The 24,107-nt window shown below is 39.5% G+C and overlaps 1 protein-coding gene and 1 pseudogene across 2 annotated transcripts in view; both read right to left on the reverse strand.

Moving 5' to 3' along the window:
* The window catches only part of PIK3C2A (phosphatidylinositol-4-phosphate 3-kinase catalytic subunit type 2 alpha), a 128,113-nt gene that overhangs the window by 41,060 nt on the left and 62,946 nt on the right, over positions 1-24,107 (reverse strand). For both annotated transcript variants that reach the window (XM_003919876.4, XM_074401173.1), the window contains exons 7-13: positions 23,081-23,160; positions 22,888-22,951; positions 12,184-12,327; positions 10,567-10,615; positions 10,260-10,470; positions 7,378-7,500; positions 5,209-5,376 (exon numbers count right to left, since the gene is read on the reverse strand). In XM_003919876.4, coding sequence (XP_003919925.1) covers positions 5,209-5,376; positions 7,378-7,500; positions 10,260-10,470; positions 10,567-10,615; positions 12,184-12,327; positions 22,888-22,951; positions 23,081-23,160 — 839 coding nt within the window. The remainder of the gene's footprint in view (positions 1-5,208; positions 5,377-7,377; positions 7,501-10,259; positions 10,471-10,566; positions 10,616-12,183; positions 12,328-22,887; positions 22,952-23,080; positions 23,161-24,107) is intronic.
* Positions 12,335-22,877, reverse strand: LOC141584867 (large ribosomal subunit protein eL34-like; annotated as a pseudogene).

The raw sequence follows: 24,107 nt of genomic DNA on the forward strand, positions 1-24,107 counted from the left end.
TCACAACACATGGTCGTGAATTTTAAAGTTAGTATCAACTAAAGAAAGATTATTTTTAAGAATATATCAGAAGGATTCACTCTCCACATTGAAAACAAATTCTATAAATAGAATGGTTAAGAATAGCTTTTCAAGATTTTCTGCAAAGAAATACATCTCAAGGTGGTGATCTGGATTACAAAACTGCTTCCTGACTTTCATCAGATCAAAAATACATGCCAAACAAAACGAAACAAGTTTTGTTTTTGTTTTTTTTTTCCGCGATGGAGTTTCGCTCTTGTTACCCAGGCTGGAGTGCAATGCCACAATCTCGGCTCACCGCAACCTCCACCTCCTGGGTTCAGGCAATTCTCCTGCCTCAACCTCCTGAGTAGCTGGGATTACAGAAACGCACCACCACACCCAGCTAATTTTTTGCATTTTTAGTAGAGACGGGGTTTCACTATGTTGACCGGGATGGTCTTGATCTCTTGACCTCGTGATCCACCCGCCTAGGGCTCCCAAAGTGCTGGGATTACAGGCTTGAGCCACCGCGCCTGGCTTTTTTTTTTTTTTTTTTAAAGACACGGTCTTGCTGTCACCCAGGCTGGAAGGCAGTAGCACAACTATGGCTCAGTGCAGCCTTGACCTCCCTGGGCTCAAGTGATCCTTCCACCTCAGCCTCCCAAGTAGCCAGGACTATAGGCATGTGCCACCATGCTCAGCTAATTCTTGTTGGGTTTTGTTTGTTTGTTTGTTTGTTTGTAGAGAAGGGGTTTTGTCATGTTGCCCAAGCTGGTCTAGAACTCCTGAGGCTCAAATGATCCACCTGCTCAGCCCCCCAAAACGTTGAAATTACAGGCATGGGCTGCCATGCCCAGCCAGAGATGAAAAGTTTTATCTTGTTTCCTAGATTAGGAGTCAGCCAACTTTCTCTATGCAGAGCCAGACAGTATACATTTTGGGCTTTGTGGACCATACAGTCTCTGTTGCAAGACTTCAATTCTGCTGTTACAGATGAGAAGTTTTATCTGTTTCCTAGACTAAGAGTCAGACAATTTTTTCTATACAGAGTCAGAGAGTAAACATTTTGGGCTTTGTGGACCATACCACCGTCTCTGCTCTATGGTCTTTGTGGACCATATAGTCTCTTGACCATACAGTCAAGACTCAATTCTGCTGTTGTAGTGCAAATTAGCCATGAACAACACACAAATGAATAGGCATGCTATGCTCTAACAAACTGTATTTGTATTTATAAAAACAAGCAATGGGCTCAAGTATGCTGACTCTTGCCCTAGACTATTAATTTATGGCCTACTCAATCAAAACATTCTTTCAAAGATATTGACATATCATTACACTTAAGAAATTTCTGAAAAATAATATATATAAAAGCAGAAAACTATAAACTTTGTCAAATCTTTGCTCATTTTATTCAAACAGCAACTATCTTTTTTGTTGTTGTTGTTTCTGAGGCAGAGTCTCACTCTGTCACCCAGGCTGGAGTACAGTGGCACAATCTCTCAGCTCGCTGCAACCTGTCTCCCAGGTTCAAGCAATTCGCCTGCCTCAGCCTCCTGAGTAGCTAGGATTATAGGCATGCACCACCACGCCTGGCTAATTTTTGTATTTTTAGTAGAGATGGGGTTTCACCATGTTGGCCAGGCTGGTCTTGAACTCCTGATCTCGTGATCAGCCCACCTCAGCCTCCCCGTGCTGGGATTACAGGCGTAAGCCACCGCACCTGGTCCCAAATAGCAAAATATCTTTACTAAAATCAGACTCCAGTTTTAAGATTGTCTCTTGACAGATAAACAGGCTTTGAATCTTTGATACATTATAATCCATCATTTATTTATTTATATTTTTTAGGGACAGGGTCTCCCTCTGTTCTGCAGCTTGGAATGCAGTGGTGTGATCATAGCTCACTGCAGCCTTGAACTCCTGAGCTCAAACAACCCTCCTACCTCCCGAGTTGCTAGAATTACAGGTGTAAGCCCCCATACCATGTGGCTCAGAACCACCCTTACCTCCAACTAGGCTTAAGACAAATCCTGATCATATTATTTCATCTATAAATACTATTATATATGTCTAAAAAGTAAAGTTTCCTGTAATAAGTACAATACCATTATTCCTCCTAAAATAACTAACAATAATTACTTAAGATCATAAAATATCTAGTCACTATGTAAATTTCCCTGATTGTCCCATAAATGATTTGTTTTTTAACAGTTGGTTTGCTTAAAACAAGATCCAAGCAAGGTCTAACACTTGCATTTAGATGTCTTTTTTTTTTTTTGAGATGCAGTCTTGCTTTGTCGCCCAGGCTGGAGTGCAGTGGTGCAATAAATTTGGATGTCTTTTTAACCATCTTTTAATTCAGGGTCAGCAAACTCCAACCTGCCTTTACAAAGGTTATTTAAAAGCCAAGTGTAAATAAACAGGCCTTTACACCTGGCTTCATAAGTAAACTTTTACCAGACAAAGCCATGCTGATTTGTTTATGTACCGTCTATAACTCCTTTTGCATTTGTGATAGAGTCTATATGGTCTGCAAAGCCTAAACTACTTCTATCTGGAACTCTTTACAGAAAAAGTGTGTTAACTCTTGTTTAGTCTCATTCTCTTTTTTCTCCACTTGCTATGTATTTGTTGATGATACCAGGCCTTTTGTTCTGCAGAATTTTCCATATCATAAATTTTGCTGGTTATACTGTTCTAGTGTCATTTAACATGTCCTCCTGCATTTTCCATAGAGAAGAAGTTAGACCTAGGGGCCTGATTTGATTCAGTTCTAGTTCTTTTGCAAGAATACTTACTATTTTGGAGTTGGTATTGTATACTACTACTTTTTTTTTGAGATGGAGTCTCGCTTTGTAGCCCAGGCTGGAGTGCAATGGTGTGATCACGGCTCACTGCAACTTCCACCTCCAGGGTCCCGGTTCAAGCAATTCTCCTACCTTAGCCCCTCAAGTAGCTGGGATTACAGGCACAAGCCACCATGCCCAGCTAATTTTTGTATTTTTTAGTAGAGATGGGGTTTCATCATGTTGGCCAGTCTGGTCTTGACCTCCTGACCTCGTGATCCACCAACCTCGGCCTCCCAAAGTGCTGGTATTACAGGCGTGATTCACCGTGCCCGGCCTGTATACTACTTCTTATTGTAGCAAATAAAAAGGTATACATTGTTTGGGTTATCTCTCCCTCTCTGTGATGTTACTGTTGATCAGTTTAGTTCAAGGCACACATCAGTTTAAGCCATCAATTATGAAATTGCAGAAAAACTAATGGTTTTAAGAAGGCATTTTCACAGACTGTAAGGGTATACAACAAAAAAACAGAAGGCACTCATGATCACTGCTTAGATCAATGGTTCTCAATTGGAAGTGATTTTCCTCTCAGCAGACATTTGGTAATTTGCAAACAATTTTGGTTGTAAACTGAGGTGGTACTACTGGCATCTAGTGGGTAGAAGCTAGAGATGCCACTAAACATCCTACAATGCACAAAACAGTCTCCCACAACAAAAAATAATTTGGCCTGAAATGTCAATACTGCCAAGATTGAGAAACCCTGGCCAAAATCTATTATTTCAGCATGGGTTGCAAAATTATAATATTCTAATTCTATCATTCCTTCTGCATCTAATAGCTATAGATTTTCTTTTTTTTTTGAGACGGAGTCCTGCTCTGTCGCCCAGGCTGGAGTACAGTGGTGCAATCTCGGCTGACTGCAATCTCCGCCTCTTGGGTTCAAGTGAATTTCCTGCCTCAGCCTCCCAAGTAGCTGGGACTACATGCATGAGCCACCACACCAGGCTAATTTTTTTTGTAGTTTTAGTAGAGACAGGGTTTCACCATATTGGCCAGAGTTGTCTCAAACTCCTGCCTCAGCCTCTCAAAGTGCTAGGATTAGAGGTGTGAGCCACTGTGCCTAGCTAGCTGAAGATTTTCTGTAAAAAACTTTTGTCATCTCAATTGCTGCCAGGCATGGTGGCTCACGCCTGTAAGCCCAGCATTTGGAAGGCGAAGGCAGGTGGATCACTTGAGACCAGGATTTCACACCAATCTGGCCAACATGGTGAAACGATGTCTCTACCAAAAACACAAAAATTAGCCAGACATGGTGGCACACATTTGTAATCTCAGTTACTCTGGAGGCTGAGGCTTGAGAATCATTTGAACCTAGGAGGCGGAGGTTACAGTGAGCCAAGATCATGATACTGCACTCCAGCCCAGGTGACAGAGTGAGACTCTGTCTCAAAAAACAAAAATAAAAAATTATTTGCTAACACTCAGAAATAACTGTAAAGGAAAGACAGGTTAACTGCTTAATTATGTTTATGTACCAGTTTTCAGACAAATGAGTTAAGAACCCATTTGTGCTGGACCTGGTAGGTCACGCCTATAATCTGGGATTGGAAGGCAGGAAGATGGATCAGTTGAGGCCAGGAGTTTGAGACTAGCCTGGGCAAAATAGTGAGACCCCATCTCTATAAAAAAATAATTTATTGTTAAATACCTCATTTGTTATTAAGGCTGACTGAAATAGCTTTGAGTCATTTGGCTTCAATAACAGTGACCATTAGGTCATATGAAGATTGTACCTTTAACAGAAATTATTTCATGAAGAATTTCAAAACTAGGATTACTAATCATAATACATTATGTTAACTCAACTATATTATACACTTTATTTCTCTATATTAGTATATAATAATGTCTCATTAATAATCATTTCTCTTAATCATCATCTCTCTTAATTTCTGAGTATTCCTTAAATATGAAGTCCTAACATCACCTAGATCACCTGCACTACTTAGCACCTACTGATTCTCCAAAACTGGAGAAGAGTAGGAATGAAATGGGAAAAGGAAAAATGAAGTTCTTTGATTAATATCAAGGGAACTTAGAAGACTGTGATATTATGTCAATAATATAGCACTTTATATAAACGACAGTTATTGGCTGCTGCTTTTCTCCACAGAGCAGTGAGTGGCAAACAAAGCTGTACATACCTATTCCGATATATTCAGACTATAGCAGAATAACTTTGATTCCCTCTGATCTGTGTCTCTAAACTGACCTCCTTTTATCACATTAGAAAAATTGAAGCAGCTCATTTACTCATCTATGTTCCTCCCCTCACCTCCTTGTCACCTAGCCAATTCTGAGGTGCAGATGTGTCCACAGTGACTCACCATTACAATTCAGTAATACTTACCGTTTAAAGTCAAAGAGAGGTAAAGAAACTTTGCCCAAGGCTTCTGGCCCCTTTCTCTGCTTATTAGAATCAGGGGAACTTCCACTGTTCTGATTTAAAATTCCAAAAAGAGTAAGGTGAAGAAGTGATTCTAATGGCAATTGTGATATCTGGATGGGAAAAATGACTCTATGGGGGAAAAAATGTATTAATAGAACAAATTAGATTGAATATGAAATTTAACACTTTAATGAGACTGACAATTTTAGGTATTGTATCTGACCTTTCAAATCATCTTTATTTGGTTTCTTTTTAAGATGGCATTTTTGCTCTGTTGCCCAGGCTAGAGTACAATGGCATGATCTCGGCTCACTGCAATGTCCACCTCCTGGGTTCAAGTGAGTCTTCTGCCTCAGCCACCTGAATAACTGGGATTATAGGCACCTGCCACCAAGCCCAGCTAAATTTTGTATTTTTAGTAGAGACAGAGTTTCATCAAATTGGCCAGGCTGGTGTTGAACTACTGACCTCAGGTGATTTACTCGCCTCGGGCTCCCAAAGAGCTAGCTAGGATTACAGGTGTGAGCCACCACACCTGGCCTCAAATAATCTTTAATATTGAGTAACCTTTAGCTAAATGTAAGTCTGGCTAACTTGTCCTAAGAAAATTTTTAAATAAATTTTATTAACAGAATAAAATTTCAAAACATGACATTTCTTTCTTTAAAGACTTGCAAATGCCTTTGAGATTTGTAATGTGAATTTTCAGGCAAAATAATATTAGTCATTTTTATTTCCCTTTGGAAAAACTAGATGAATGTTTATGAGCAAAACAAAACAAAACAAAAAGTATATAAACCAACAGACATGTTTACTAATGCATTATTTTTTAAGTCTAAAAGAACGCTTGAAGTCAACAGTGGTCACTGTGAAATAGCAAATGTTGAAAATAGAGTGACACTTTCTGCTTATATGAACTTTTGTATTATTTGATTGCTTTCAGATATATATTATTTTATAAAACAAAAGATAATAAAAGAACAGGAAAACATTTAATAGATGTGGAACAAATAGTAAAAAGTTCCACAACTGCCTATCTGCGTAAATAAGAAGTTCCCTTAGTTTAAAAACATTAGACCAAGGGTGTGGTGGCTCACACCTGTAATCCCAGCACTTTGGGAGGCCAAGGCCGGTGGATCACCTGAGGTCCAGAGTTCCAGACCAGCCTGGCCAACATGAAGAAACCCTGTCTCTACAAAAAAATTCGCCAGGCATGGTGGTGCATGCCTGTAATCTCACTTACTTGGGAGGCTGAGGCAGGAGAATTGGCTGAACCCAGGAAGTGGCGGTTACAGTGGGCTGAGATCGCACCACTGCACTCCAGCCTGGGTGACAGAGTGAGACTCCATCTCAAAAAAATAAAATAAAATAACCACTATTTAAAAAACATGAATAGTACAAAATATCATCTTGTACATGGATTTAAGATAACTTTTTGGTTAAGTGTTGATTAATGTAAGAGCCAGAATTGTTATATAAGGTTACAGAATAAATACTAAAGTGAGCAATGCTATAAAATACCATGTTTTTATACCTTTTGTTCCTTTCTGTAACTATAAATGTGTATCTTTAACTTGACAAAGTCTAAAAAGAATTAATGGTATGTTTTTGCAATTTAATACTATGACAGCTTAAAAGGGTCTTTTCTTTGTTTTTTTGAGACAGAGTTTTGCTCTTACTGCCCAGGCTGGAGTGCAATGGCACCATCTCAGCTCACCACAACTTCTGCCTCCCGAGTTCAAGCGATTCTCCTGCCTCAGCCTCCCAAGTAGCTGGGATTACAGGCACCCACCACCACACCTGGCTAATTTTGTATTTTTAGTAGAGACGGGGTTTCTCCATGTTGGCCAGGTTGGTCTCGAAGTCCCAGCCTCAGGTGATCCACCCTCCTCAGCCTCCCAGAGTGCTGGGAATACAGGTGTAAGCCACCACACCCAGCGTATTTCAAATTTTTTAATGAGAATTTCAGTGTGTTCTATAAAATCATATCTAGAAGAGATCTTAAGACACAAGTTAGAACTTAATGAATTTCAATGCAAATGGTAATAAAATTAAAGCTAGGATGCATACATTGGAAAAAGTAAAGAACAGGGCACACTGAAAGAATAAAAAGCCAGAAATTTCACTTACAGTTCATCCCATTTAATAAGATAGAAGAAATTCTTGTAAGTGCCAACCTTCTTTGACTGAATAGGTTTAAAAAGATCCTTTCCATTGTGAGACAGCGAACATATCAAGTAGTATTTTTCATAACTGAAAAAAGAAAGTTTAACTTGATTTCTATCTTGATAATACAAATTAGTTAACTAATACAAGTACACTAGCAGTTCTTCCTCCAAAGAGACTAATATCTGAAATAATCTAGTCACCTTTCATTTGAATTTTTAGAAATCCATCTGAAATTTAACCATTGCATATTCTACAAAAATAGAAAAGAGGTTTGGCAAAGGCGATAAAAAGGGAAATGTATGTTCCTAGGTCCCAGTTGAAAGCATGGTCATAACACCAACTGGATAATTTACTTCAGTTTTGTGTTCAGTTAGTTACTAGCTTCAGATTTTAGTTTAATGACACTGAATAATGTATTCGTTCATTTTTAAGTTCTTTGCTCAACTACTGAAATAGAGTCAGCTAAGCATATTAATAGTATATGTGCCTGACTCGCAAAGAGCCGATCTTCCTAGTCTATCAGGAGTCTTCAATTTATGGGGACAGATGATATTGTATTCTTTCATTAGACTGCAGTGACTCAGCCACTAATTGCCAAGTACACAGCTGGCTGGATATAGTCATGTAAAGTAGGAGTCTTAGATTCAAAAAAGTTGTATTCTACTTAATCTAACTTACCACTAGCCTTACATGTTAACCACTTTGTTCATATACACGATTTATTTATCAGCCTGAATTTATTTCAAATCAAATTTCATTGGTTCTCATAATACCCAAGCTGACTATTTGGTTATTTTTCTCAGCTTTATTCCATTTTCCCCTATTCAGCATTTTATTAATTTACTCTCCGTCTTTTTTCTTTTTATTTATTTTTTCTTCTACCCCATTGTAACTGAGATATTAAGCAGCCTTTACTCTCCATCTTTATCATTGTTTTCTGTATTGTCTTCAACTGTGTAGTTGTTCACCTCATTAGTGTACCTACATATATCTCTGTGTGTCTATGTACAAACATTTGTGTGTATGTGCCTATGGAGAATGTGGAGATTTTTATCCCTGTAATGAAATACCTTCAGATACCATCAGTAGAGTATCCATTTAAATGCAAGTTCCAGGAGAGTACAGGTTTTTTGCTACTGAATCCCCAGTACTAAGAACACTGTCCACGATGGTGCTCAATAAATTTAATTGAATAAATTAAAACACCACTTTCAAGTCACTAAATTATTTTATTTTAATCTAAAGCCCAATTTAAACAGAACTTATGTTTGTTATTTCTTCACTAGACTTTTTAAAATAGCATTAAGCTATTATAAAACGATTTCACTATAATCCTAGCACTTGGTGAGGCCAAGGTGGGCAGATCACTTGATGTCAGGAGTTAGAGATCAGCCTGGCCAACAAGGTGAAATCTTGTCTCTACCAAAAATTCAAAACTTAGCCGGGCATGGTGGTGCATGCCTGTAATCCCAGCTACTGGAGGCAGGAGCTGAGGCATGAGAATCGCTTGAACCCTGGAAGTAGAGGTTGCAGTGAGCTGAGATCGCGCCACTGCACTCCATCCTGAGCAATAACACAAGACTCTGTCTCAAAAAATAGAACGAATAAACAGCAGACTTAAATTGCCTAATTTATTAACTGACATCTTCTCTGTTTTTCTGCTGTATTTTCCTGCTTTTTTTGCATGTAAGAGTGATACTTTTTTTAGTGGAAGAATTTCAAACACTTCTGTAATTTTTATGACAACCACAAATGTACCTGCTGCCTTTTTTTTTTTTTGAGACGGAGTTTCGCTCTTGTTACCCAGGCTGGAGTGCAATGGCGCGATCTCGGCTCACCGCAACCTCCGCCTCCTGGGTTCAGGCAATTCTCCTGCCTCAGCCTCCTAAGTAGCTGGGATTACAGGCATGCGCCACCACGCCCAGCTAATTTTTTGTATTTTTAGTAGAGATGGGGTTTCACTTTGTTGACCGGGATGGTCTCGATCTCTTGACCTCGTGATCCACCCGCCTCGGCCTCCCAAAGTGCTGGGATTACAGGCTTGAGCCACCGCGCCCGGCCTTACCTGCTGCTTTTTTTTAATCAGTCATTTAAACATTAAGATAACAGTGGCTGCTGACATTTTACAAGCTCAGAATAGTTTCTAGATAAAGCTGCACATATTTTCTTTTCTTTTTTTAAAAAAAAACAGGAACATCAGCAAAGGGGATGCACAGATTTTCTTTTCTTATTTTTCTTTTCTTGAGACAGGGTCTTGCTCTGTCACCCAGGCTGAAGTGCAGTGACATGATCATAGCTCACTGCAGTCTTGATCTCCTGGCTCGAGCAACCCTCCCACCTCAGCCATCTGAGTACTGGAACTACAGGGGCATACCACCACTGGCTAATTTTTGTTTGTTTGTTTTTCTTAGATGAAGTTTTACTCTTGTTGTCCAGGCTGGAGTGCAACAGTACCATCTTGGCTCACAGCAACCTCCACCTCCCAGGTTCAAGCAATTCTCCTGCCTCAGCCTCCCAAGTAGCTGGAATTACTAGCAGGGGCCACCACGCCTGGATAATTTTGTATTTTTAGTAGAGATGGGGTTTCTCCATGTTGGTCAGGCTGGTCTCAAACTCCTGACCTCAGGTGATCTGCTTGCCTTGGCCTCCTAAAGTGCCAAGATTACAGGCATAAGCCACTGTACCTGGCCAACTAATTTTTTAAAAATTATTTTTAGTAGAGATGAGGTTGCCCAGGCTGGTCTCCAACTCCTGGGCTTGAGCAATCCTCCCACCATGGCCTCACAAAGCACTGGGATTACAGATGCAAGCCACCAGGACCAGCTGCTTAAACAGTTACTTACTTTGATACCCAATTACTTGAAATTCCATGAGCAGCAAAAATAGTAAACTGGAGCTGTTCTGTTGTAGCCCATGCTTCCTTGACACTCCTGCTACTTGGGGCACAGTCTGTAGGACTCCTACCAGAATTTGTATGGAGTCTGAGAAGGTCATAAATTGCTGCAGTTAATTGGTCCATGCTTACTTGAACAGGATTTTCAGGATTCAGTGAGCCTAGGTATATATATATACATATATATATTTTAAAAGTTAATATATTCTCTGAAAAAGCAGTGATTCTTGCTTAAATTTAAAGACTTAAACACATACCCCTAGTTGAACTCTTGCTAGTGTCTTCTCCTTCGGACAAAGAAGTCACCTACATATGTACACAGACAATAGTCAGAAAATTGCCTATGACATAACATAAAATGCCATATACTATGTCAAAGAAACTTTTTTCAGGAGGAACCTCCCAAGCATCTACAGAATTAATAAAACAATAAATAAATAATGCAAAAAGAAAGGGTAAACCACAAACCAAGATTATTTTTAGTATTAAGATAATCAGAATAAAAATTACTGAAAAATATCACAGAAACAGAATAAAATATCCTTTGCTAATATTAATTTGAAATCTAGAAGTATAAGTACAGTATTTTTTTTTCCATTAGTTGTTTTAAAACAACATGATAAGAATATCCTCAAAGAAAAAAATCTAGAATTCTATTTATTACCATTCGGTGACTCAAAAAAGTGCTTATAATTATCTATCTGACTCCCCTCCCATCTACTGTCTGCTCCTTTATCCAGCAAATGGGTAAAATAAATAGAAGCCTCAGACAAAATTGGGTCCATGGTAGTTGATTACCTCCAGTAATTTCATATATATATATTTTAGTTTCTAAAAAGAAGCACACAAGAAAGTAGAAAAAAAGAAACTCTATCTCTATATACCATATGGATAGGATCTCTCTGAGAATGCATGTATCTTCTAGATATCAAGGGGCACACCACCAACATAATTTTTCTATCCTTGATATTTATTGTGGCTTTTGAGAACCATCCCTTCTTTCATTCTTGCAATTAAAGACTTAAACATCCCTATGAAGCAAGTTAATTAAATCCCTTTGGAAATATCATGAGGGACAGCTTTTATTAAAAGTAACAGTATATGGCCGGGCGCGGTGGCTCAAGCCTGTAATCCCAGCACTTTGGGAGGCCGAGGAGGGTGGATCACGAGGTCGAGAGATCGAGACCATCCTGGTCAACATGGTGAAACCCCGTCTCTACTAAAAATACAAAAAATTAGCTGGGCATGGTGGTGCGTGCCTGTAATCCCAGCTACTCAGGAGGCTGAGGCAGGAGAATTGCCTGAACCCAGGAGGTGGAGGTTGCGGTGAGCCGAGATCGCGCCATTGCACTCCAGCCTGGGTAACAAGAGCGAAACTCCGTCTCAAAAAAAAAAAAAAAAAAAAAAGTAACAGTATAACTTAAAGGAAAGGCCCCTAATCTGGCAGCTTCTGAGGCATTACAGTGGAAGCCCTTGATCTTTTCAATAGGGACAGTATTATCCAAAATAGAACTTCCCCTACTGGTAATCAGGACACGTTCACCCTAAGGGAGAAGTAATAGCTATTACTTTTCAGGTCCTCCAAGTTCAGTATCTACCCTTAAACCCCAAACCAACTCATTTATGCCAGAGGTCTTCCTCTATACACAAAGGGTTCACAGTTTGACATCCACCTGTTGAATATCAGCGCTCATAAAGGTCTTTCAGGCAGCCCAACTTCTTACCAAGGAATCCCCACATAACCAAGTAACTGATTCAACCCAAAAGTAAAAGCCAAAGTTAAAATGACAATATTTTGTCTAGCAGAAAGCAAAAATCTCTTGTTTAAGTACATATTTGCATGTAATAAAATGCTAGTTACCAAAAATACTCACATCAGTAGTTTTATTCCTGGGAAGATTAACTGCCCTCTTTAGCTTCTTAACTGATTCTGTAATGGCAAGAGTCTCAACACCATCTAAAGCACTACAGATTTTTCTTACAGCTTTAATTACTTGATCTACTGCTCGGTGCTGGTTCTTTAAAAATAAAACATAAAATAAAAATAAGTAGGTGAAATTTTAAGGACCAATTCCAGAGACTAAGTCAGAAACTAGATATTTTAGATAGCCCTAACAGATACCCTCTACTCTTTTGTAATGAAAAAGAAAAGAAATAAGATAGCTTTCCAATTGTATAGTTTATTTTGAAGTGGGAAAGGCAAGGCCTGGTTAATTTTCACTTTGTCTGACACATTATTCATTTGCAAATTGCCACTAATTTCATATTAGAATCAGAAGTAGAAGCATAAATTAGTTAACAAATCACTAAAACTAGAGCTACTTTTTCTTATCCTCATTAGAAATAATTTCCACATTAAAAACAACCCTTCTCTTGCTCCTGCAAAAGTTTGGTATCAAAAACCAAGTTCTTCAGAGGTTGGTCACATATTAATAACACTGGGCAACATTTACCTGAGAAGTACATAGTTCATTAAGAACATTCTTATATAATGTATGAATTCATAAAACATGTATGCCAAACACTGTTAGAATGGGCTGAAACTCAGTACTATACCACCCCTTAAAAATTTAAATTTTTCCACCCTTAAGCCTTGGCTACTATAAACCTTCACCTTCAAGCTTAAATGAAACCAACTAATTTTCTCAAATACCCAATTACCCTGCAGTCCTCGGGGCCTGTTTTCTAGCTCCCCATTTTTGCTTATTTGACTTGTATTTCCTGCTTCCTTTTATTTCACCTTGATGCAAAAGCCTTTCCAATTTTGAAGGTCATGCCATTCTCCTATATTACTTTACATTACTAATTTTTTTCCTTTTTGAGACAGAGTCTCATTCTGCTGCTCAGGCTGGAGTGCAGTGGTATTATCTTGGCTCACTGCAACCTCTGCCTCCTAGGTTCAAGAGATTCTCCTGCCTCAGCCTCCCGACTAGCTGAGATTACAGGCACCTGCTACCACACCTGGCTAATTTTGGTATTTTTTGTAGAGACAGAGTTTCACCATGTTGGCCAGGCTAGTCTGGAACTCCTGAACTCAGGTGAAACACCCACCTCAGCCTCCCAGAGTGCTGGGATGACAGGCGTGAGCCACTGTGCCTGGCCTACATTACTCTTTAAGTGCCAGTTACAATTTATTGTCTATCAGTTCCAAATCCACCCTTCCTCTGCTCTCCTTTCTGATACTAGAGCTAAACTCTATAAACATTTCTCTTTGCCAAACTAGCGCATTGTTAGGTTTTGTCAATTGAACACACAGAAAGGACAATTCAAGGAAAGAGCATTAGGAAGATACTTCCAATTTGGGTTCCAGCTCTCTCATTTTTTTTAAGTCTTAACTTTTATTACTCAAAAAAGCTTCACTTTTCATTTAGCTTTCTAACTCTGTGCTTGTGCCTTCAACATTTCCACAATGATTTTCTGCTTCTTGATAAGGAAAGCACACTTGATCCTGTCACCAACACATTTAGCACACATAGAATCACCACAGGCCCTGCTGACATGTTTGTTTTGGACAATCTCATAAGAACTTTAGGTCTCACAGCACAAACCGCTCAAAGTCTACCTGGATATATACCACAAGCAGATTTTGATGCTTTCCCAACCTTGTTGGTACAAAGATAAACAATTCAATTACCAGGGGTTCAGGACAGCCTAGTTTTGTTAGAGGCTATGTTGCAGGAAAGCCTATGAGGGTATGCCAAATGCCTCAGAAGAGGAAAAATAGCCAGCCTTCTGTTTTGTTTTGTTTTGTTTTGTTTTGTTTTTAATTCAGTGTGACAGCTCAGTAGTCCTGAAAGACTACCTACCCCTGGCGGCATTCTCAGGCTATGTTCTGCCTGACAGCTCTGGCTAAAGTTCTCCAGCAGGTTTCTTTGCTACAGGCAACTATATATTCCTGTGATAGCCATACTTTCTTCAAAAAGGCTAAATTTCAGTCTAAGGTTGGGGGACAGACCTTATCATAAGTCCTTAGAGTGGTGCACTATCCTTTCTTCCTCAGCCTAGAAGTGACACCTGCTTTTATGCACCTGCTAACTCTGGACTCTTTAGAGTAGGACTGGCAAACTTTTCCTTTAAAAGGCCAGTTAGTAAATATTTTAGGCTTTGTGGGCCATACAGTCTCTGGCCCCAATTCAACCCTTCCATTAAAGTGTGAACACAGACACAGACAATACATAAACAAATGACCAAATGACTGTCACTATGGTCCAATGAAACTGCAAAAACAGAGAGCAGGCCAAATTTGCTGTGTGAGCCATTGTATGCCAATTCCTGCCTTAGAATCCTCTTTTATCCCTTGCAGCAATTAATTATTATCTTTTACTAATAATTATTTAAATTTCTCTTTTCTTTCTTTTTTTTTTTTTTTTTCTGTTTGAGACAGAGTCTCACTCTGTCACGCAGGCTGGAGTGCAGTGGCATGATCTTGGCTCACTGCAACCTCTACCTCCTGGGTTCAAGCGATTCTCCTGCCTCCGTCTCCTGAGTAGCTGGGATTACAGGTATGTGCCACCACACCCAGATAATTTTTATATTTTTATTAGAGACGAGGTTTTGCTATGTTGGGCTGGTCTCCAACCCCTGACCTCAGGTGATTCGCCTGCCTCAGCTCCTAAAGTGTAGGATTATAGGCGTGAGCCACCGAGGCTGGTCTAAATTTCTCTTTTCAAATAACTGGTACAGTTTCTGTCTCCTGACTGGCCCACACTGATACATCTCACTACTGACATGATCATTTCCCCCACTGCATGCCGTATTTTGGCACTGGATATTCATCTAACTTTCTACCCTACATTCTGTAATAAAAGCCTCAGTTACAAAGTATACATGTGGAAAATTCACAATCTATTCAACTCCAAACTTTACCCTATTGGAACCTTAACCACAATATCATTTCTGATTTCAACCCCCTTTGCTTCCAGTCCTCACACCCTCATTCCGACTAAACTCTCTTCTGTCTTCTCTACCTCATTCCGACGAAACTCTTATCTGCTTCTTCTACCACACAGCTGGGCACTTTTAGAAAAATCTTACAGATTCAACAGTCCTCAATTTCAGCAGGAACTTCCATGGCACCCAAAATTCCTTTAATCTGCCCTTGGTCAGCTCTCTCCTTCCCATTCCCTAGAGGATATTAAACCAAACTATTATTACTTGCCTCAAAAGCCCTACTGCCATCCTAACTTCATTTTAGCAAATGAATTAAGATCTTATCTTCAGAAGACTAAAGGCCAGGAATAACCAAAAATTCTGCAACTTCCTAGCTGGGCATAGTGGTATGTGCCTGCAATCCTAGCTACTTGAAAAGCAGAGGTGGGAGGATCTCTTGAGCCCAGGAGTTTCAAGCCAGCCTGGGCAAGACAGTGAGATCTCCGTTTCTTTAAAAAAGATAAAATAAATAAAAATTAAAAAAAAAAAAAAAAAAAAAACTTCTGCAACTTCTTGATCGCCCCCTAAAATCCATCCAAAAGAAATTAAAATGTATATCCACAGGCTTATACATGAATTTTTATAACAGCATTATTCATGATAACCCAAAATTATGAAGTTTAAGTCCAAATGTTAATCATTTGGCAAAGAAACAAAATGTGAGGTAGCCTGGAAAAGTATTCAGCAAGAAAAAAGAGAACTACAGATACCTACTACAACATGAATGAACCTCAAAAACAGTATGGTATGTGAAAGAAACCAGATGTGAAACCCTACATAGTTACATGAAATGTCCAGAAAGGGCAAAGCTATAGAAATAGGAACCAGATTAGTAGTTGTTTGGGGCTGGGACTGAGAGTGAGGATGGACTGCAAATCAGTGCAAGGAAACTTATTTGGGAGTGATGAGAATATTCTAAAACCGGACTGTGGTGATAACTGTACAACTCTCTACATTGGCTAAAAATCACTGAACGGTGTGCATATAATGCGTGTATTTTATGATATATAAATTATACCTCAGTAAAGCTACAAAAATAAAAGGGGAGGGGAATAAGTATAAGAGAGTTACTTTTTAGAAAAGATGGTAAGTGAAGAACTCTCTGGTGACATTTGGGCACTGACCTCAAAAAAGTGTAAGGTGAGCCATGCAAATGTTTCAGGGAAAAGCATTAGAGGGAACAATACGCACAAGCGTCCCCAGTAGAGACCATACCTGGCAGATAATCAAACAGAAAAAAAAGCAAGGAAAGTGGTAAGAAGCCAGATCAGAGAGATAGTGAGTCATACCATGTAGAACCTTGAAGCTACAATGAGAGCTTTGAATTTTACTAAGTAAGACAGTAAACAGGATTCTCAGCAAAGGACTGACATGATCTAACATTTTTTAAAGGATTTACAAACTTTCTTTTCAAAGCCCCACCTTCTGGCTCTGATTTTCTCTTATTTTACTTTCTGCTCTTGTCTTTTTATTCTTTTTTTTTTTTTTTTAAGACAGGTCTCATTCATCCAGACTGGACTGCAATGGCACGATCTTGGCTCACTGCAACCTCTGCCTCCCAGTTTCAAGCAATTCTCCTACCTCGGCCTCCAGAGTAGCTGGGATTACAGGTACACACCACCACACCCAGCTAGTTTTCTTGTTTTCTTTTTTTAATTTTATTTGCCAACTCACTGAGCATATTTTTCTTATTTTTATTTTTAAAATAAAGTTTTTACTTTTTAATAATTTTAAATTTGCCGGGTGCGGTGGCTCACATCTGTAATCCCAGCACTTTGGGAGGCTGAGGAGGGTGGATCACGAGGTCAACAGATCGAGACCATCCTGGTCAACGTGGTGAAACCCCGTCTCTACTAAAAATACAAAAAATTAGCTGGTGGTGCGTGCCTGTAATCCCAGCTACTCAGGAGGCTGAGGCAGGAGAATTGCCTGAACCCAGGAGGCGGAGGTTGCGGTGAGCCGAGATTGTGGCATTGCACTCCAGCCTGGATAACAAGAGTGAAACTCTGTCTCAAAAAAAAAAAATTATTATTATTATTATTATTTTAAATTTATAGAAAGTTATAAAAATAATACAAAGTTCCCACATAATGCTGGAAAATTAGGCTAAGTAAATCTTACATAAACCATGTTACATTTGTCAAAACTAAGACATTAACCTGGTATATTACTATTAAATAAATTTCAAACATTATTCATATTTCACCAGTTTTTCCACTAATGAGGTTTTTATCTTCCAGAATATAATTCAGGATGTCATACAGCATGTAGTGACTTACTTTCAAAAGATCATTTTGGTTGCCTGTGGAAGATATACTGTAGAAGGTAGGGGCAGTCAGGCATGGTAGCTCATGCCTGTAATCCCAGCACTTTGGGAGGCTTAGGCAGATGGATCAAGATGTCAAGAGTTCAAGACCAGCCTCGCCAAGATGGTGAAACCCCATCTCTGCCAAAACTACAAAAATTAGCCAGGCATGGTGGTGGGTACCTGTAATCCCAGCTATTCGGGAAGCTGAGGCAGAGAATTACTTGAACTAGGGAGGTGGAGGGTGAAGTGAGCCGAGATTGAACCACTATACTCCAGCCTGGGCGACAGAGAGAGACTCTGCCTCAAAAAAAAAAAAAAAAAAAGAAAAGAAAAGAAAAGAAAGAAAGAAAGAAAGGACGGGCTGGCACGGTGGCTCACGCCTGTAATCCCAGCACTTTGGGAGGCCGAGGCGGGTGGATCACGAGGTCGAGAGATCGAGACCATCCTGGTCAACATGGTGAAACCCCGTCTCTACTAAAAACACAGAAAATTAGCTGGGCATGGTGGCGCGTGCCTCTAATCCCAGCTACTCAGGAGGCTGAGGCAGGAGAATTGCCTGAACCCAGGAGGCGGAGGTTGCGGTGAGCCGAGATCGCACCATTGCACTCCAGCCTGGGTAACGAGCGAAACTCCGTCTCAAAAAAAGAGAAAGAAAGGAAAGGAAAGGAAAGGAAAGGAAAGGAAGAAAGGAAGAAAGGAAGAAAGGAAGAAAGGAAGAAAGAAAGAAAGAAAGAAAACGGGTAAACACTGGGAGATTAGTAAGAAACTACTGCAACTGACTTGAGTATAGCTTTGGTAGTAATGAAAGTGCTCACATTCTAAATGTATTTTCAAGGTAGAGCTGACTGGAATTAGACTGAATGTGGAATGTTATAAGATCTTTTACTTGAGACGTCAAGGATGACTTCGGGGGTTTAGCCTAAGCAAATGGAGGACAAAGCCACCATTTATTAAAAAGGGAAGTAATGAGGTCAGGCTATTCATGTGTAAGGAAAGGAGTATATGAGATATCTCTGCACCTTTCTCTCAGTTTGCTCTGAACCTAATATTGCTCTTAAAAAATAAATTCTTAGGCAAGGGGTGGCAGCTCACACCTGTAATCCCAGCACTTTGGGAGGGTGAGGCGGGCAGATCACCTGAGGTGAAGCGTTCAAGACCAGCCTGACCAACATGGTGAAACCCCATTTCTACTAAAAATACAAAAATTAGCTGGTGTGGTGGTATGCGCCTGTAATCCCAGCTACTTGGAAGGCTGAGGCAGGAGAATCGCTTGAACCTGGGAGGCGGAGGCTGCAATGAGCCAAGATTGCACCATTGCATTCCAGCCTGGGCACCAGAGCAAGATTCCGTCTCAAAATAAATAAATAAATAAATTCTTATAAAGAGAAAGGGAAGACGAATGGATTAATAGATATGAAGGATAATATTAAAAATTCAGTTTTGTACATCTTAAATTTGAGATATTAATTAATTAGACATTCACATAAAGATGTCAAGTAATAGATATTTGAGTCTGGAGTTGTGGAAAAGGTTAAGGTTAGACACATAAATTTCAGAGTCAATCAGTATAAGGATATACTAAGATCACCTAGGATGTGAATAGAGAGAGAAAAGGTCCTAGAACTGAGCCCTGGAGATATTCTATTGTTTAGCAGTCAGGAAGATAAGGAAGAAGCCACAAGTAAGAGTGAGATAGAGCAGCTAATAGAAATAAAGAAAGCAAGAAAGTGGTATCCCAGAGGCCAACTAAATATTTCAAAAAGAAAGACATGACTAACTATAAAAAAATACATACAAGGTTGAGAAGAATAAAGACGTGGTGAGTGCGGTGGGTCACAACTGTAATCCTAACATTTTGGGAGGCTGAAGAAAGATTGTTTGAGCCCAGGAGTTCAAGACCAGCCTAGGCAACATAGGGAAACCCTGTCTCTACAAAAAATATAAAAATTAGCTGGGCATGGTGGCATGTACCTGCAGTCTCAGCTGCCCAGGAGGCTGAAGTGGGAGGATTACCTGAGCCCAGGGGATTGAGACTGCAGTGATCTGTGATCACACCACTGCACTCCAGCCTGAGCGACAGTGACACCCTGTCATCCAACCATCCAACCATCCATCTATACATCCATCCATCCATCGATTAGGAACTAACTACCGAATTCAGGATCATGGAAGTCCAACTGATTGAAGTGGGTATATAAGAGAATGGGAAGAGAGGAAATTGAAGCAGCAAAACCACTCAAATTTCAGAAGTTTTGCTGCAAGGAGAATAGAGAAATGGTGTGGTTCCTGCAGGGTGGCAGGGCATTAATTTTTTTTTAAGATGGGCAACTCTCTTCTTCATCTGCAATGATTTTCCTGGTGACCTCATCCTATCTAATGGCTGCAAAATACCATTTATATTCTGATGACTCCCAAGTTTATTATCTCTAGCCTGGACACTCTATACAAAACTCCAGATTCTAGTAAACTCCAGTCTACTAGAGATATTCAATAAATATATTTGAATAAATATATTTACATGCTGGTAAGAAGGTACTAGTAGATAAAAACCTGGAAGCCATTCTATACTCACACTCTTTCCTCTTCTCTCACATCTCATTACCTATCAAAATCTTTTCAATTTTATTTCCTAAATATTGTTAATCAGTTCTCTCCTTTTTAACTTCTCCATGTTCTTTATCTTTCACTTGGACTACTATAAAAACCTTTTTAAATAGTCTCTCTGAAACCAATCCCAACCTGAAATCTAACTTCCACAATACAGCCAGAGTGATTTCAAAGCACAGGACTAAACAATTCACTCAACCCACCCTAGGCTAAAAACAACTTAAGTGGCTAAAGCAGGAGTCAGCCAGCTTTTTCTGCACTGGGTCAAAGAGTAACAGTTTATGTTTTGCAGAATATACAATCTCTGTTCCAACTACTCAACTCTAGTGTTGGAGGACAAATGTAAATGACAAGAGACAATATGTAAAAATAAAATGGGATGGGGCCAGGTGCAGTGGCTCGCCCCTGTAATTCCAGCACTTTGGGAGGCCAAGGCAAGTGAATCACTTGAGGTCAGGAGTTCAAAACCACCCTGCCCAATATGGTGAAACCCTGTCTCTACCAAAAATAGAAAAATTAGCTAGTCGTAGTGGCACACATCTGTAACCTCAGCTACTTGGGAGGCTGATGCTGGAGAATCACTTGAACCCAGGAGGCAGAGATTACAGTAAGCCAAGATCACATCACTGAATTCCAGCCTGGGTGACAGGATGAGAATCTGTCTCAAAAAAACAGAGGTGTGGTTTCGTTAATTTTCCTTTATTTACAAATTAGAAAGTAGAATGGATATGGTCTCCTGACCCAGCAGATAAAGCAAAATTCCTTAACATAGATTATAAGGATAATAATCACATAGCTATCTCCAGTGTCATCTGCCAATCTACATTTCATACTTTGTACTCTATCACAGAGTTGCTTATACTTCCATGTAACTATTACACCTATCTGCTTTTGTTTATATACCCTTCCAAATTTTCTTCTGGCTAACTCATACTGTATAAGACTTGGCTCAGGCAACACCCCTTCTAAGAGGCCTTCCTTGAACCCTCAAATTAGGTAAGGTGCCCTTCCTTGATCCCCCAAAGAACTCCAAGGCATACCTCTATAATACATTGTGCTATACTATATTGAAGTTTTGTTTAAATCCCTCACTACTAATTTTTAAGTTCCTGATAGGTGGGGACTAGCTCGTTCATTTTCATAACTCTAGCATTCAGCATATAGTAAGCATCTAATAAATGCTTTTAGAATTGAACTGAAAGTTCTTCTTAGTAACAGAGCTGAAGTGACAATAAACATGTTAACTTCAGCATTACTGTAAATTTTTGAGGTAAGTTAGGTCCAAAAGCAAAACATTAAACATCAGTGTCAAGAATGTTTGACAGTAAACATCAGTGTCAAGAATATTTTGGCTGGGCACAGTGGCTCATGCCTGTAATCACAGTACTTTGGATGGTCAAAGCAGGCGGATCACTTGAGGTCAGGAGTTCGAGACCAGCCTGGCCAACATGGTGAAACCCCATCTCTACTAAAAATGCAGCCTGGCCAACATGGTAAAACCCTATCTCTACTAAAAATACAAAAATTAGCCATGTGGTGGCACATGCCTGTAATCCCAGCTATTTAGGAGGCTGAGGCAGGAGAATTACTTGAATCAAGGAGGCAGAGGTTGCAGTGAGCCAAGATCGTGCCACTGTGCTCCAGCCTGGGCAACACAGGGAGACTCAGTCTCAAAAAAAAAAAAAAAAAAAAGGCCGGACACGGTGGCTCAAGCCTGTAATCCCAGCACTTTGGGAGGCCAAGGCGGGTGGATCATGAGGTCAAGAGATCGAGACCATCCTGGTCGACATGGTGAAACCCCGTCTCTACTAAAAATACAAAAAATTAGCTGGGCACGGTGGCGCGTGCCTGTAATACCAGTTACTCAGGAGGCTGAGGCAGGAGAATTGCCTGAACCCAGGAGGTGGAGGTTGCGGTGAGCCGAGATCACACCATTGCACTCCAGCCTGGGTAACAAGAACAAAACTCCGTCTTAAAAAAAAAAAAAAAAAGCCTTTAAGCTTTAATGACTGCCCTATTGGATTTCAGACTCGCACGGGGCCTATAACCCGTTTGTTCTGGCCAATCTCTCCCATTTGGAATAGCTGTATTTACCCCATGCCTGTACCTCTCTTGTATCCAGGAAGTAAGTAACTTGCTTTTGATTTTACAGGCTTATAGGTGGAAGGAATTTGCCTTGTCTCAGATGAGACTCTGAACTTTTGGGTTAATGCTAGAATGAGTTAAGCTTTTGGGAGACTACTGGAAGGGCATAATTGTGTTTTGAAATGTTAGGACATGAGATTTGGGAGGGGCCAGGGCCAAATGATATGGTTTGGCTCTGTGTCACTCCCCGCCCCCGACAAATCTCACCTTGAATTGTAATCCCCACATGTCAATGGCAGGACCAGATGGAGATAAGTGAATCATGGGGGTGGTTTCCCCAATGTTGTTCTCATGATAGTGAGTGAGTTTTCATGAGATCTGACGGTTTTATAAGGGGCCCTGTTTGCTCAGCACTCATTCTCTCTCACTGCCCTATGAAGAGGTGCCTTCTTCCATGATTCTAAGTTTCCTGAAGCCTACCCAGTCAGGCTGAATTGTAAGTCTTTTAAACCCATTTTCTTCGTAAATTAAAAATATATATAGTTTTAAAAGTCATAAAATATTTAATCCAATGCCAACACTAGCATTTAAGAGAAGGAAAAAACAAAAATCTTTAAGTCATTATGCCAAAATGGGAATTAAAACTTACTTCAATTTGAAGAGCTAGTTCCACTTGGTTGTGATAAGAATCTAAGAGTTCTTCAACAGGGTGTCTGAAAGAAACAAGTTATTGTGGCTGAAGGATGCTACATGCAAAATGATTGTTTTAATCACCAAAATAAGTATATTTGTATCTAAAAACAAAGTCTGAAAACCTGCAATTAATGATTTAGATTATATACCTTGTCATGACTTCTTTGTAAGGTTTTTCTATTTGATACAGGTATTTGTTTAAATCCACAGGAGTTTCATCATCTTCTGTCTAAACAAACACATATACACAAAAAAATCAAATCCACTCTTTGGTCTTTCTGTTGTCTAAATATAGTTAAGTATATGATAAAATCTCGAAACTACAGTGTTTTTCTGAGAACTAAAAATAAAACTCCATCAGAATTAAATATTATTTGTAACTGATTCAGGAAAAAAAAAGTCAACATCCTGAAAAAAAAAAAAGGTAAATGGAAAACAAATGCTTTGAAGAATAGTTTCAGATATATAAATAGCTTTTAGACAAAAAAACTACTTCTGTTCTACATATAGAGAATAGAGAGCTAAAAACACTTTTATGGCTGATAGCCAACTGAATATGGGGTAGAAAACAAATGGGGTAGAGAACATTTAACTTTCTGCATTGTTTTTTCTAATGATAATTTTCCCTCCATTCCCCGTCATAAACAAGGTACTCGTCTCTTCTACTCTAATTATACATTATGCAAATATAGTCAGTAACATCATTCCTAGTCAGGTGCAGTGGCTCATGCCTATAATCCCAGCACTTTGGGAGGCAGAGGAAGCCGAATCATTTGAGGCCAGGAGTTTGAGACCAGCCCGGCCAACACACTGAAACTCAGTCTTTACTAAAAATACAAAAAAAAAAAAAAAAAAAAAAACAACGAAAATTAGCAGGTGGATTGGTGCATGCCTCTAGTTCCAGCTACTCCAGAGGCTGAGGCATAAGAATCGCTTGAGCCTGGGTGGCAGAGGTTGCAGTGAGCCAAGATCACACCATTGCACTCCAGCCTGGGCAACAGAGGGAAACTCTATCTCCAAAAAAAAAAAAAAAAAAAGAAAGAAAAAGAAAAAGAAAATCATTCCTTAAGAAACTGAAAAGAAATGTTAACAATGACTGCCAAAATGTACTAAATTTTGTGAAATAGTCTTTACCCAATTGAAAGAAATTCCGCCTAACATAAAAGCAAAACTTAA

The sequence above is a fragment of the Saimiri boliviensis genome, chromosome 6, assembly GCF_048565385.1.
Source record: "Saimiri boliviensis isolate mSaiBol1 chromosome 6, mSaiBol1.pri, whole genome shotgun sequence".
Lineage (NCBI taxonomy): Eukaryota > Metazoa > Chordata > Mammalia > Primates > Cebidae > Saimiri > Saimiri boliviensis.